Source organism: Manis javanica, chromosome 12 (assembly GCF_040802235.1).
Source record: "Manis javanica isolate MJ-LG chromosome 12, MJ_LKY, whole genome shotgun sequence".
Lineage (NCBI taxonomy): Eukaryota > Metazoa > Chordata > Mammalia > Pholidota > Manidae > Manis > Manis javanica.
Genome location: NC_133167.1, coordinates 10431841 through 10448134, shown reverse-complemented (window position 1 = coordinate 10448134; position 16294 = coordinate 10431841). Strand labels below are relative to the sequence as shown.

Here is a 16294-nt window from a genome sequence, read left to right as displayed (position 1 = left end):
AATGAGTAGTGTTCAGTGCTCAAAAAGAAGAAAATATGTTGCTTTTCTCTGTCAGACAGGATTTATTAAGCTGTTTTTAAACAAAACTTTTCTTTTTCCCTCTTTCTAGGTCTGTGTCTGTAAAGAGAAAGGCCAGTGCTTCTGTGATGGGAGCAAAGGGGAGAAGGTAAAAACAAAACCCTTAAGTACTAAATACTTAATTCTTTTTTCTATAGAGATCATCAAGGAATTCACACTTTAGTAGCTGAAAGATTAGCATTGTGTTATTCCACTTCCGAAATCCACTTTTAAACTAATTGCATATAAACGTTAACATAAGAGGGGGAAGGGAAGCCTTCTAGGTAGCTTCAGATAAATTGTGTAAATAAATACCAGCAGTTAAATTGTAACTCTCTTGGTATCTAAAGAAAAAGTAGGAAGTTAGCGAAAAAGAAAGTTTATAAGAACGCCTCCATACGTAATACCCCTGTTTGAACAGACAGGAAAGAAGAACTGAAAACTTGATTCACTCACCTTGATTGATAGATACTGAAACCTGCAGGTTTTGTCCTGCAGCTTTGGTGCAAGCGCGCCCCCTGGTGAAAGAATCCTGCAGCAGCACGCTGGGGGAGGCAAAAATTCAGCTGAAGGGAAGTTTTTCTCGCTTTCCCAAAATTCACATTACACCGCTTCGCTTTTACCAAAGACCTCGATTGGTACTTGGTTTCGTTAACCATAAGAAATTCAGAGAGGATTTTCACTTTTAAGAAAACGTGTTTAGCATACTGACATAGTTCTTTCGTAAAAGCGAAGTGGCACAATGCACTTCCGGAAAGCGTTGCATCCATCTCTTTAGACCATTTTGGTTTAGGAAATGTTTGTTCTACTTTCAGATAGTAGGGTAAGCCCGTAGCTCCATTGCAGAATTCAAAGAAAAATAGAAATGCCGTGAAATCTCATTAATTCGCTCCATTAACTTGCAATTTGTGGTAATTAAGATAGAGGCAGAACTGAAGTTTTTTCTTTGTTTATAAGACTCCTCGGGGGCACTAATGAATTGCTTAACAATATTGAAAGGTAGCTACTTACACATATTTTTAAAAGGACATGTTTTAAGCTCTTTCAATAAAAAAATTTAAACACAGTTTATATATTAACTATAATTATTAATTCATTTATGTTTAACTATAATAATTGCTATTGATTTAGGTTTTTTCCTGAAACTATGAGTGTAATATATTCAGATCCATGCTGGAAACCTGTGATTCACTCTTGCCTTCAAGAAGCATATATTGATTGATTCTCTACTAGTGCAAGATGCTATTCTAAGTCTGCACATAATTGGTGCTGATACACAATGTGAAGTAGCTGACTTGATCTCTCTTTTTAAATCTAATTTGCAAATTGTGTAATGACATCTACTAAATCAATCAGGTAGCTTTACTGTTAAAGAGTAATCGCAAGATCCATGCATAGGAGAAAATTATTTATTGGGAGAAACATAATTTAGACTCATTGGGTCTAAATTACCATCACTCATTCATTACTAGGGGCTTCCCCGTACTGTCATGTAACTTTTTCTAAAAAGCTGTTTAGCTCATACTTTCGGTTATGCCTCTCTTGATATCTCCTGCATCTCCTACACAAATAGCAGATTGAATTACTAATTCCTGTGTAATCAAGAAAGGACTAAAACTCATAGCCTGCATGTTGTTCTTTTCAAGCTGCAGAGCAACTATGCACACTCCCAGGGCACATTCTTGCGCTTCACCCTCACTCTCTCTCCATCCCCCGGCCAACACGCTCCACCAACCTTGACTTTCTAACTGGACTTTTTCCTCTACCTTAATCTCTGCTCTGTGTAGCTCTACCATTTGGGAAAAGCAGTTTCTACAAGACTAAAGGCAAACACTTTCAAGCCTATAGACAAATATCAAATATTCACAGCTGGTAGATATCCAGTTGCTATTATGCTTCCTGTGGAGCATTGATTTTTTTTTTTTAATCCAAGGTGGAAAAAAATAAGTCAAAATGTTATCATAAAGTCATTAAGAAAAGAAAATAATGGTTATGGGTGTATTTATTGCTGGAAAGTGCTGGTTCTTGTCTTGTTTTGTTTTTAACAGGGCGAGAAAGGCTTTCCTGGACCCCAGGGTTATCCTGGCCAGAAGGGATTCCCAGGTCCTGAAGGCTTGCCTGGACCACAGGGGCCCAAGGTATGTCAGCCTGTAAGCTTGGGAAAGCCCCAGGCCACCTCACTTTGTTTATGCCTTCCCCTGGGCTGCTGAGAACCTGGAGAGAATCCTCCATCTCAGCCAGTCGGTGCCATGGCACAGTCATTCCTACCCTTCCATCCCAGCTGGGCCTTCAGAACTGCATCTTATTCCAAGGCGATTCAAATGATCCTCCTTATCTTCTCGAGTCCCCTACTTGATTGCCTCCAACTCCCTGAGCTACACAGTTTCTACGCCTATTTGTCCTACAGAAAAAGATGAGTTCTTTTCACCTTCCACTCAGGACCCAATCCCCACCACCACCACCACCACCGCACATCCTGGAGTCAGGGGATCCCCACTAGACCCCTGTTTCCCTGGTGTCACCCCTCTCAAATGTGCCAGTTCTCCCTCTGATGTTGGCTTTTCTCTTTAGTCTTTAAGCATGCAAATTTCCTGTGCTAATATTAAACTTCATCTAGATCTTTCAGATCCTGAAACGAAGAGATTGCCAGCCTTTTCCTGTCTTTCCTTTCTGTCAAACTTCTTTAAGAAACATAACCATACTGGCTGCAGCCCATCTATTCACCCCTTCCATGAAAACTCTCCTGCAGAGACCACCCATGACCTCCAAGTGGCCAGTGCCAAAGGCTGGTTTTGTGTCCTTATCCGACCTGAACCACTGTGTTTTGCTTTCAACCCTGTGGCTCATTTTCTTCTCCTGAAACAATTGTCTTTGTTTCTGGAATCCTTCTTACTCAGATGCCCTTCTTTTCCCTTCCTTCATGAGTTCCTCTTGTTCAGCTGGTCCCTTCAACATCAGGGATCCTAAAGTTCTTACCAGAGCCTACTGCCCTTCACACTCACCACACACTTTTAGCCTAAAGTCTGTGGTGCCACAAAGAGCTTTGTTTAAGTAAATAGCTAGAGGATTTGCTACGTAACTGCATATAACCACTAGACTTGCTGATGGCTCTTTCCTGCTGTGCACATTGGCTGGACTCACGCTGGACTCGCACGCACACACAGGGAGCCCCCGACTGCTGGAGCTCTGGCAAGCTGTGAGTTAAGTTACCAAAGATGATTGTAATAGATTCCCACAGAGTCTTCTTAAATTTAATAAATATGTGTAAAATATTTAAATGGTAACCGAGGCAACATTCACCATGAACTTCTTCTGTGTCAGACATTGGGACATTTATTCTTGACTGCATCTCACTCGCTCTTCTTCACGAGGATCCCATAACTCACGACTCTGGTGAGATATTGTTGTTTCCATTGTAGAGGAGGAAACTGACACTCAGAATACCCAGAGTTACACGGGTAATTGGGAGCAGAATCAGAGCTCCAATCTGGTTTTATGTGATACCAGAACCCAACTCCTTAATCAAAGGAACTAAGCCCACACCTACAGTTTCCAAAGAAAAATCAAAAGCTTGTTGTTTTTGAGGAACTCTACCACTTCTGGACTATCATATTCATGCAAAAATGATACATGAATAATTCAAGAGTTCTGTTTCTCCATTTCTCCTTCTTCAGATCCTAATTTTGAAAAAAACAAACATCACTCACATTCTGGACATTTAGTGTCTGAATTCAGACGCATGCAGTGTCGGGACATCCCACAGCCTTCCTCCAGGGCTTGTACTCAGATGTTCCTCCACTTCCCTGGGAGAATAGTTTTGCCACGTCAGCCCAGGACTTGGGTCAGGCTAATGCTGACTCCTCCTTCTTCTGTCTTCTACACCCCATTCTGCCCGTGTCCTTGGCATCTCTTTAGAGAAGCCAACAATAAATTGAAAGAGCAATTGCCAACACACAGTGCTTCCTCTGGGCCATGTGGCATTCAGGTATTCCATAAAGTTAATCTGAAAAATCCATGTGCTGTGTTGTCAGGGAGCTATAGTATTAAAGTGGAGCTTCTAGATGGAGCCACAGAGATCGTGTGGTCAGAGTCAAGGGCAGACACTTAGAGAAAGTAAGAGCCCAACCAAAAAGATTTTTCAAGTTTATGTATTTCCCATCTTAATTATAAACATTTTCTGCATGAAACAATTTACAATGGGAAAGTAAAAACAACCCATTCCTCTGCCTTCTGCATCATACAAATAGCAGCCTGCAAAGGGGGAACACGGCCAATGTACCCAGGAATTGCATGTCAGTCAGGAAAGGCTGACTTGGGCCTTGACAGTCCAGTCTCAAAAGAGTGTGTAGCAACCCTTTCCCCCAAAAAAATCAGAAGTATCATAACATCCTGAAACTCAGGAATGATGGAAATGGCCTTTGGGCCTGCAACTTTCACACTAGTGGCCCAGTTAAAACAGTCTCCATTTACATTTATTTTCCAAGAAAATGGCCTCAAAGCAGCATTTCTGTGATGGAAGCAAGTTTATCTCTGGTTCAGGCAGTTCTTACTTCACTGTGTACTTATATGTGTGCACCAGGCCCATTTTGTTAATAAAGTATTTCTCATGCACGGAAATACTGGCTGCTATTCTCGTCCACCTTTGTAACTGTTGTCATCCTTATCAGACCTCAGCAGCTGTCTGGCTAATGTGGGGCTTTTAGAACAGCCTTCTCAGGCCTTCATGTGAACAAGAATCATCCTCTAATCTTGTTGAAATGTAGATGCTGACTCAGTAGGCCTGGGAGTGGGGAAGACTTGGGATTCTGCATTTCTAACAAGCTCTGAGATGATGCTAATGTCGCTGGGCCCTGGACCCCAGGCACAGTAACAGAAGATGCAGATTTGTTCATCCTTTCTGAGAAATGTTTTAGCTGCTATGAAATAAGCAAGCACTTGCCCAGTGTTAACAACGAAATAATTGCAAGAGCCAAGCAAGTTGGCATGTGAATAAAACCGGGGCCTTTACTTTAGGGTTTCTTGGTGCTGAATAAATTTCACACTGTCTGCCTTTCACTTTCTCATTTGGATCTAGGGCACTCCAGGACGCCCAGGACTCACTGGTCCCAAAGGTGTAAGGGTTAGTAGTCCAACCGGTCCATCCTGAAGGATGAAAATTCTTCTTTGTAACAAGAAGAGCTCTCCACTGTCAAAGTTGTACAAATGTCACAAAGGAGTACATTGTGCGTAGTACACTTGTATAGAGGAAGTTCAAGAACAGGTAAAATTAATCCATGTTGGTAGAAGTCAAAACAGTGATTCTGTGTTAGGAGTAGATATTCATTGACAAAAAGGGCACAAGGAAATATCTGGAGTGGTGGAGATAGACGTCCCGTGTCTGCAGGGGGTGGTGGTGATACCAATATGTATGCACACAGATATATAAACCTTCCTCAAGCTGTGGAAGATCAGAATACTTGGCCTGTATGCAAATTATACCTTAAAAATATATGCAAAAAAGCCAAAAAGAATATTAATTGTCTCTTTAAAAATTATGTAAATATAAGAAGTACAAAAATTTGCCAAACCTTTTTTTGTTTGTTTGTTTTTCAAATAGTTTTTAGCCATTCCCAATTATAGTGGCAGGATGGAGTTAATTAAAACAGTAAATAATTTTATGTTTAAGGTTGAACATTTTTAAAGTGTTTTATCTTGATACCCATTCCTTTTCTTTTTCTTCAGGGAATAACTGGATTACCGGGATTTTCAGGTCCTCCTGGACTTCCAGTAAGTAATGGGGAAAATGTACAAATGGGAAAATAAAAAGTAAGCTCATTTTATTTTATTTTATTTTATTATTAAGGTGTTATTGATATACACTCTTATGAAGGTTTCACATGAAAAAACAATGTGGTTACTGCATTCACCCATATTATCAAGTCCCCCCCCATACCCCAGTGCAGTCACTGTCCACCAGTGTAGTAAGATGAAAGTAAGCCCATTTTAATAAAGCTGTAAAGCAATAACACAAAGAAATGGCTACTGACACATTCACTACCTGATGAAAACAACATGATAGAAGCACAGAGTGTTTTAGAGTGTGGATTTGTAGGACATCAAGCCAAATTGTATTTCCTGAAATATAAGCAGAAAAGGATTAGGACAGGATAGGACAGAACAGAATAGAATAACTTTAATAGCCTAGGATAATAAAATAATAAAACCGTTACCTCTGTGCACACTTCCCTCTTCTTTTTCTCTTTTTCTTTTCCTTTCCTCCCTTAAAACAGCATATTAAGGGACTTCATTTTACATAGAAAAATTTTTGTTTTATCTAAAATATCTGTATCTCACATGAGCTAAGTTTGGTTTTAATTAGCCCATTTTACTTGCTATGATTTTATTTCAATTAATATCTAAAGTAATTCATTTACTACTTAACTATTTAAAGAGCCATTTATACTAGATAACTATCTACATTAGCCCATCTTGCCCCTCACCTTGGGTTCCCCACGGTTTCTACCTGGTTCCGGGGTAGGCAACGATGTCTCCTTTCCAGGGCACCCCAGGCCATCCTGGACCTTATGGACTTGCCGGTTTGCCAGGATGCAATGGCTCTAAGGTAGGCGCTCCTCACACGGGAGATGGTGGCTGTTTTGCTGAATGAATAAATCAAGGTGCAGTCGCCATGTGATGGGATGGACTTTCCTTGAAACATCCTTTTGACCAGAACCAATAGTATGTGTCTGCAGGGCAGGAGCGTGGGGGTTTTCTTTCTTTCCATGCCTTGCTTTCTGACTGCCTTTGGAGAAGTTCTCTTATGTTCTCCCACGGAAAGATAATGGGGAGCTTGACTGGTTCCTTTCTTCTGGGATCATGTGTGTGTGTGAATCAGAAAGTAAATGGAATGCAAAACTGGTCTTTGGAAAAGCATGACAGCTGTTCGATGCTCGCTCATCGCTGTCTCCCGATTGTGCCCTCCTCTTCCCCAGGATGGTGGCCATGAAAGAACTAATTACTAAAGTTTCAAGGAAACGGCAATTAAAAAGTTCTTGGCACCATTCCACTTTTGCCATTTAGGCACAATTTAACAAACAGTAGATTCTAATCCTGTTGTCAATTAAAATAATGGTTTCCTGGCCTTCAGCGTCACAACCCAGTAGCCGTAAGGAATTTGGGTTACTCTGTATAGATTTACCACTGCAGGGTTGGAAGAGAGAAACAGGGAAAGTATCTCAATAGGTTGTTCTAGAACAACTAAGAAAGAATGTTGAACTTTGTGTGTCTTCCAGGGTGAACAAGGGTTTCCAGGCCTCCCAGGCACACCGGGCTACCCAGGGATCCCGGTAGGTGTACATTTCCAGCTCTGCATCAAAGACACGGACTATAAATACAGGTAGTATATTCTAGAATGGCCATACACTGAAAGCCATCACGACCCTGTGGAAGTCTGGGACAGACATTCAACTTGTAGGTGTGGAACGAATGAATGAATGCTTTGTGAGTTCAGGTTTGCACTTTGAGGATTCAATTTGTTTTGAGACATCCAGGTGGAAAGGGGGAGTAATTGTATTCACTCAGAAGAGAGGCCCAGGATTGTGGTGATTCAAGGAGTGGGAATGAGGAAGAAGAACTAGAACTGACTTAGCTCCGGCATGATGTCTAGGTCAAGGAGAATAAGCCTGTAAAGAGGAGTGGCCCTGGTGGTAGAAAGAACCAGGAGGAGTATATTTGTGGCAGCCCAGGAAAGCTATACTTCAGCAGAGGGGAGTGGCGGACAGCTGCCCAGTGTTGCTGAGAAGTTCAGGAAGAAGCCAAGTTTTGTCACCGATTTGGCAACATCCCCGTCATTGCAGACAGCAAGGGCTACTTCCAGGGTGGAGAGAGGTGGGAAGGCAGACGTGGGGCTGAGCAACGATGGGGCCTGAACAGAACGGGAAGTTTGCAGAGAGGTCAGCATTGGCAGGGGGAGAGGAAGGGGGGACTTTGTTTAGAGGAGAGTAACTTGAGCATGTTCCAGATCCAGTGGGAAGTACGCAGCAGGAGAGGAGGCAGAACCGCCAAGAGGACACAGTAGTGATGGCACGTATTTGGTTTGGCTCCAATTGTTAATATGCTGCTTTTTTCCCAAGGGTGCTGTTGGTCTGAAAGGAGAAAAGGTGAGCCATGGGTGGCATACCATTATTAATAATCTCTAATTATACAGATGTAAAGGACTTGTATTCAGTTATGAGATACAAGTAATTACAAATCAGGTTTCATCATTAATTCAGAAACCATAATTATTGGAGCAAGATATTTATTGCTATTCAACAACTTCTAGCTCTTCTTATAAATGTGTCTTAAGGAACACCAGTTTTGTATCGTCCCTAAGGAAATGGAGTCTGGGAGAAGAGAACAGACCTCAGATCTCAGGGCCCCACATTCTAGATCAGGAATTGTCACTCGTTTGGGTACCTTGGGGAATGGTTTATCATCCTTGTGTCTATCTTCCCTCAATGGTCATTTGTTAGTAAAATGTTTTGAATTCTTAAAAATGGAATAACTCATAATCCTAAATCATTTCCCTAAGTATATAGCCTAGAAAGCTATTATTTTTGAAGGAGTATGACTTTGAATAAGTATATAAAGGGTTTTGAAAATACAACATTGATTATATTTGATGAACTTCATTTTCAAGGGTGCTCCTGCTGGAGAAGGTATAGAACGTGACGGAAAAGGTGACCCCGGATTGCCAGGAGCACCAGGATTCCAGGTACCTACAGCTCCTTAGAGAAGATCCCCTTCATTCTCAATCTGTCTGTCTCTGTCTCTCTCCTTGTCTCCTCTCTTCCTGTCTTTGTGTCCCTGTCTCTCTCTCTCCTCTCTCTTGTCCTCAAATATCTTTCCCATTCTCTTAAGAACATTTTGCTTTGTTTTCTTTTTTTTAATTGAGATATAACTGACATATGACATTATATTAGTTTCAGGTATACAAGTAATGATTCAGTATCTGTATATGTCACAAAATGATCACCACCGTAAGTCTTGTTAACATCCATCACCAACATACTTGCAAAAGTATTTTTTCTTGTGATGAAAACTTTTACAATCTACTATCCTAGCAACTTTCAAGTGTGTAATACAATACTGACTATAGTCACCAAGCTGTATGTTACATCCCCAGGACTTACCTATTTTATAACTGGAGGTGTGTACCTTTTGCACCTTCACCCATTTTGCCTACCTGCCATCCCTCCACCTCTGGCACCCACAAGAACATTTTTAAAAACATTCATATTTCTCCTACTTACATATCTACCTCATTTCACTCTAAAATACCCACCTTATTAAAAGAAACTACATGAAACTGATACAAAAATATGATTACGTACATATGCCTTTTAGTCTCTTATTAAATCTCAGTCACCCAAGTAGACATTTTCAGGGCCTAGTTAAGGTCCCTTTTTTCTCTATTTGTTGAAATCAAGGATAGGTTTGTATCATATACTAAATGTCATTTAAATCTGTAATCTTAAATAACAGCCCTAGTTTAACATTTGCATGACAGCAAACGACATGGTTAATCTAAATGCCTGTTCTTCCTGTTAAACAGTTTGCTTTCCAATCACCCTGTACCCCGAGGGTGATCCAGAGAGATCCAGAGAGATGCAGTTGTTCTCAGAGCTGTGGATGTTTTACTTTGTGATTCAAAAAGAACTGAGTCACAAGTACTAACCTTCTGGCTGAGTAACCAGAAATATTTTAACTTACTTCACAAGTACATGTGGAAATCACTGGGCAGAGACTGGCATTTGTGTGAGTCAAAGAGTTTGAGTGAAGGTTGGTGGCCTCCTATATGGTGAGCCACACCCAATTAATGATGGGCTGAAAAACTGCAGAATGATGCAATTAGGAGCTGTGATAGGCTTTTGAAAGAAGATACAGAATATGATGGTTCTTGGTTCTTTTGCTTAGGGAACATTTAAGGGGCCAGATGCTGAAGGCCAGAGATCCAGTAAGAGGAGATAGTTGCCATCTGGGACGTGGATGTGTCCTTACATGTACTGAGTATTGGCCGTGTACTACATTGTGTGGCTGCTGAGGATAACAGTGGGCTGTCCATTTTTTCAGGGAATATTTATTACATGCCAATTATGTGCCAGGGCCATTCTAGCCTGTAGGGATACTACAAGCATCAGACAAAAACTAGTTTAAAAAATTTTCACCCTCGTGGAACTTATATTCTAATAGGAGAATATAGGAAAAAAATGTAAATTAGTAAGTATGCTATATTAGGTAGTGATAAATGCCATGGAGAAAACCAATGCAGGGACAGGGGAGAGAACAGATGCAGGTCAGGAAGATTGCAGCTTTAGATTGGATGGGCAGGAAAGGCCTCATGGAAGGGATTTGAGTAAAGCTAAGAAAAGGGAGAAGTGAGTCATAGCGAATTTCCATGGGGAAAAGGACTCCAGGCAGAAGGAGAACAGGTAGAAAGCCCCATGGCAGAAACATGCTTAGACGAGAAAAAGAGAGTCGGAAGAGCAAACCTTCAAAAAATGTTATAAACTCTTCTAAAGTAGAGCAATTGCTCTGCTCATTTTTCTGGAAATGTCAAGATATTCCTGGCAGTCTGTTACATGTGGCAACATACTTTTTGGCTTTTCTGTAATTACCTGAAGCTATCAGTAGTCATCATGCTCCCAGATTGCATTAAAATATTTTAATGAATTTAAATAATGGGCATTATCTGATTAATTTAAAGGGTTTTCCCGGCCTTCTGGGTTTTCCTGGACCTGTTGGTCCACCTGGCCCTCCAGGATTCTCTGTGAGTATGAAGTCAACACTGCTATAGACACTGTAAACTAATAAATAAATTATAGCTAAAAACTTCAAACAGAGTATTTGGCTTGGTGCATTTACTACTGTAATTTTAACTTTTGGCTTTTTCTAGGGCTTTCCAGGAACCATGGGACCTCCGGGACCTAAGGTAGGTCATAGGTCACATGTCCCATCCGCCTGAATGTTCTAACCAATCTAAAAGCCAAACCTGGTCTGATTCCACACAGGGGTCACTGCCAGGCGTCTCTCTGGAGCTCACAAGGATTCCCAACAGGGCAGGGAGTATGGCTGGCAGCTCTGTACCTCTTACCTCTCTTCTCCCTGAACTTCACTAACCTGATGCCTGACACAAAGAGTCATGATTCAGTTATACGATGGCACTCCGTATCAGGAAATGGGCAAGTCCATAGGTTTCCCATTTCTTAGAATCCTACTGATTGCCCAACACTTTATCCTATAAATTTTTATAGTGGGCTTCTTCCTAAAACCAACCTGGCCTTATGCTAGTAAACACAAGACAACTACTCATGTGTTCATTAAGCAGGGTCCTGCATGTCTTTCTACTAAAAAGTCCAGTTGTTAGTGTTGGGGAGGAAAAAGCCTTTTTCCTCTAATCTCTTGTGTTCAGTGACAGCCATGCAAATTGAACTGACAAAACTGAACTATGAACTAATTAATAGAAGAAAAAGGGTTTTTTCATATGCACACATGGGCCTCACAGAAGTGAAATGAAAAACCCAAAGAAGCTTGTATACCATTTTAACAAAGGGTAATAATTTGTGAAAGAGTGACAAAACAAAAAGGAGTTTGAGTTTCTAGGGGCAATAGGCTGTAGGAAGGTAAATATATGGGGGAAACCAATGGAATATAAGGTTTATTTCAGTAAGGTTCGTTGTGCAGATTTAAGTCAGTACCATGTCCAGTGAAAAGAGCTGCCACATCTTCCTGGTACAGGAGAGAGGAGACCCAAAGGGAAATTTATACCCTGCCTTTAGGCAGATACGGGAAGGGTAGAGGACTTCTCTGGATTTGCTGTTCCTCAACTGCATTCAGCTCAAAATAATTCTTATGCCAACATGATACATTTTGGGGTGGCATATTCTGATCCTCTTCATTAAGTAGGAGAATGTTGAGTGAGGCTAAACCCCACTAGGAAATAAGTACTAAACACAGTATCTTTTACTTACTTCCAGGGAGCCTTTGTATGTAGGGTACTTCCCAAGGTGTTTCACATTTAGTATTTCATTGTGGTAATGCATGTATGTGTGTACATGCATGCGTGTACACACCCGTTAGAAGTAGATAGGTTCAGGTTAAGTGAATTGTCATATAGACAGTAAATGACAGAGCTGAGGCTTAAAGTCCTTTGAGTCCTCGCCTTGGGCTTTTATCTATAGGTTGTGAGCTACTGGGGGAAAATGTTCATGATCCAGCAAAAAAAAACAACCAAGGAGACATTGATTGAAATGATAAATTGGCCACTGTTACCGACGAGAGACTATCCACATTAGACTTATTTCATCTCACTAAATTACTAAATTACTAAAATTACTAAATAAACTCACTAAATTACATCCCTGTTATTTTTTAAGACAAGAAAACCAGAGCATAAAGACGTTAAGTAACCTGCCAACGGGATCAAAATCAGCTAGTGGCTGAACCACACAAATGTCCTCTGGGTTGGGTTCCCTTCCCCACCTCACATTTGCTATATTAAGTAAATCTCTCATCTTTGTGCATGTCAAGATCTCCACTTTTAAAAGAAACATATTTCCAGTCTACTCCAAGTAACAGCAAAAATAACATTTGTAATACTAACATTATGATTAAAACATAAATGTTCAATTATAAACATTGGAATTTTAGGGGGTTATACCATTGATATTCATTTTTTAAAAATAATTTTGTTTAATCTTTTCTTACAGGGTCACATGGGTGATAACGTGATAGGACAAAAAGGAGAGCGGGTAATTTAAATCCTACAGTTTATGTATGGAGAAGACACTTTTAAGTCCCATAACAGTCAATTTACACGTTCTATTCATTAAGTCACACTGAATGGAATGTGTTGCTGTGTCTCAAACTTTAATTTGTTTTACTTATATAAGAACCAGAAGGGGAAAAGTAGATCTCTCAAATAAAGAGGATGTTTAGTTTTTCATTCCTGAGTGTATTTTTTTTTAGGGTGTGAAAGGATTAACAGGACCGCCTGGACCACCAGGAACAGTTATCGTGACACTAACGGGCCCGGAGAACAGAACGGTAATGCTTCCATTTTATTATTAGGGTTGGGCCTTCCCACTGTGGGATGAGGTTCTTGTGATCCCTGACCTCTGTGATAAGCTTTGTCATCTCAGCCCAGCTCAGCCCAGCCCCCTTTGCCAACCTGAGCCTCTGGATTTTATTCTTTTCCTGTCTTTTCCTGGAAAACCAGCAAAGGTGAGACAAGGAAGATCTCAGACAAGCATCTTCCAAGATTCTTGAACGTAGAGCCTGGATCTAGTTTTGCTCACCCTTTATCCCCATCCCTCTCATTGTCTCTAACACAGAGGGGTGTTCAGTGAGTATTTTTTAATAAAGGATAACAAAATGGTGTATGGCTATTATCAAATTGAATAAAAATGACCTAGAGCGGTATCAAAACCAAATGGAACATTTTTACCTTGCCATTCTAACCCCAGAGACTATGTGGCCACATTCCTCCCAAAGATGTTAGGACCCTATTATTTTGACATTAACATTTACTTTTTGCTTCCACTGTGCTGTTACTAGAAGGGCCAGGGTGTGAAACTGAACTGAATGCTCAGAAGAAGGGAGTCACATAAAATATGCCAACGCTAGACACTAAGTGGTCCTGGAATATCTTGAAAGGGGAATGAGAAGTTGAGGGGGAAGCTAACAATTTTCTTATGGATTAACTAAGAAATAAACATAAACCATACTTCTCTTTTAAATTTATGATTATTTTAATAATAGTTTGAGATATAATTAATGTACCATAAAATTCACCCCTTTAAATACTAGAGTTTATAGGTTTTAGTTATAATTAATTTTTAGCAGCATCATTGAGATATAATTCACATACCATAAAATTCACTGGCTTATTATACAATTCAATGGCTTTGAGTAGATTCATAGAAGTGTACAACTATTGTCACATGGGATTTTAAAACATTTTCATTTCCCCAAAAAGAACCTACTTAGCCATCACACTTCCATATAATTCATTTTTAATGATAGAAATCACCAAAACAAAATAACTAAAGTTAAAACGTGGTGAAATTTAATATGACCTAAATAACTATCACTGAATATTGGGGAAAAAATTGGCCTAAGGAAAATAACTGAACTTTTCAGAGGTAATCAGCAAAAATTAAATTAATGTAAGTCTAGAACTTTATTGACTGATAATTGACAGAAAGAAATCTTGACAAAATCTGTATGTGAAAGATTTTACTGAGGGGTTGGGGGAGGGGCAAAGAGTTTGGAAAAATGACACCCTCAAGAGAAGACTGATATTGGGAAAACTATAATCAATAAAATGTGAAAGCCCAAAACAAGTCTCATTAATGAATGAAACCCTCATTGTAACATTTACTCAGAAAGTAAGTAACTTCAATGAAAATAATTTCAGTATATTAAAAATGAAAGTAAAATACATTAAAAACAATCTTTCCTTATAGAAAACTGATTTAGAAATTAGTTTCATGTACTTTGATCAAAAGGTGCTTACTTTAAAAAAAAGTTTGTGTATCGTTTCAAGGATTTCACAGGTATAAAATTTGAAATGTGGAAAATAACTGGTTGTGTTCACAGGAGGTACAGAAGTAGTTTGTAAAGTCAGCTCATTGAACAGATAGAGGAAATCTCTAAGTATGATGGGTAAAGTCCTTGTTTGATCTGTTTGTAATGACCTTAAATTGTTTTTGTGACAGGACCTCAAGGGGGAGAAGGGAGACGAGGGAGCCGTGGGAAAATCCGGACCTCCTGGGCCCTCGGTAGGTCACGTGTAGTCATGCTGTTCCCTGGAGCCTTAGTACATATTTTGATGTGTGATCTACATCTAAAACTTAATAGGAGCCAACACACAACGATACTTCACTGCAGAGGTCATGATTTTACTGTAATTGTTTCACGACCACTTCTGGCTGAAACGTGTGCGGTTTTACCTGCACCCAGTGGCGCCCATCTAATAATTGATCTTCAGCATGTGTTTTTTAGTATCTGTTTTCTAATTAATACTGACAAGATTCTGCACTTAGATGACCCATCATTTGTACATTTTTAAATAAAGCAGACTAATTAGGAGAAAATTAATCAAAATCAATGAAAATTAAAATTTAATAATTCCTAAAACTTGACACAATTCTAATGAATACAGGGACCACCTGGCGAATCTTACCAATCTGAGAAAGGTGCCCCTGGAGAACCTGGCCTGCAGGTGAGTTGGCAAATCCAGTGTCCTGTGCAGCCTATACTGGTCAGTTCACAGGATTCTTTAGGTAGCAAGTATAAGATACCCAACCCAAACTAGCTTAGATTTCTAAAAAATTTTTTAAGGTTCGGGAAGTGAGACTTACTTGCTCTGAAAAGTTCAAAATTAAACCAGGCTTCAAGACTGCAGAGCCTGAAACAGTACGGGCAGGACCCGTTCCATCTCCTGGGGCTCCGCTCTGTGTATGGGCCTCATTCTCTCCTTTGACAAATGATCTTCTGTGTAGGGGGTGATGGGGAGAAAAAGCAGGATGTGGCAGCAGACAGCTCAGGTTAAAGAGTGTGTGTCTCCCTGGGTCCACATATAAGCCCCCAGAGAATCGCTCTGATTAGCCCAGCTTGGTCACGTGTCTCACCCTGGGAAAGTGACTGTGGAGGATAAGGTACTGGGGGGAAGGGGCTGCTGGGAACCACGGGGAGTGAGGCGAGGGCAGACGGAGACGAGCAGTGGAGTGCTGGGAAGGCAGAAGCAACAAGGGCTCTCTCGCCCATCTCTATTGTGGAAGGATTTAAACACATGTTTTGTTTTAAAATTCTAAAAATTATATACTAGTAAAAGTATATTTTTTTAAGAAAAAATATTCAACCAATATGATTTTTCATTTTATCATGGATGGTGAATACCATAATAGATAATCCAAAAGCCTTGTCTGTTAAGACAATGCATCTTTTATACATATATTTATATATCTTTTATACATACAGGCACATCTGGAGTTCAGGGAACTGCCGACATTTCCAATAAATAGACTGCAAACCCTTCCTTCTTTCTAGGTTTCCTTGTTCACTCCTCTGTTCAGTGCTTCCCTGAGATGCCTTCCAAGCTTGAAAGGACGGAATTAACTTTAGTTGAGGTTTAGCTCTTAATTTCCTCTTTCTTTTACTGACCCTCCATAATTTCCCTAATTCCGACTGGCTTCCGCTTCCCTGGCATGACAAA

The 16294-nt window shown here is 40.1% G+C and overlaps 1 protein-coding gene and 1 long non-coding RNA gene across 2 annotated transcripts in view; one reads left to right on the top strand and one right to left on the bottom strand.

Moving 5' to 3' along the window:
- The window catches only part of COL4A3 (collagen type IV alpha 3 chain), a 118764-nt gene that overhangs the window by 54616 nt on the left and 47854 nt on the right, over window positions 1-16294 (top strand). Inside the window, exons 2-15 of the mRNA XM_036997842.2 lie at window positions 110-166; window positions 2106-2195; window positions 5132-5176; window positions 5779-5823; window positions 6596-6658; window positions 7329-7382; window positions 8169-8195; window positions 8717-8791; window positions 10784-10846; window positions 10973-11008; window positions 12786-12827; window positions 13045-13122; window positions 14796-14858; window positions 15242-15301. Of these exons, the coding sequence (XP_036853737.2) occupies window positions 110-166; window positions 2106-2195; window positions 5132-5176; window positions 5779-5823; window positions 6596-6658; window positions 7329-7382; window positions 8169-8195; window positions 8717-8791; window positions 10784-10846; window positions 10973-11008; window positions 12786-12827; window positions 13045-13122; window positions 14796-14858; window positions 15242-15301 (798 nt within the window). The remainder of the gene's footprint in view (window positions 1-109; window positions 167-2105; window positions 2196-5131; window positions 5177-5778; window positions 5824-6595; window positions 6659-7328; window positions 7383-8168; window positions 8196-8716; window positions 8792-10783; window positions 10847-10972; window positions 11009-12785; window positions 12828-13044; window positions 13123-14795; window positions 14859-15241; window positions 15302-16294) is intronic.
- On the bottom strand, window positions 5943-6673 carry LOC118968224 (uncharacterized). The gene is made up of 3 exons (XR_005055782.2): window positions 6560-6673; window positions 6267-6316; window positions 5943-6171 (listed from the first exon to the last, which is right to left on the bottom strand). It is a non-coding gene; the product is annotated as an uncharacterized lncRNA (long non-coding RNA).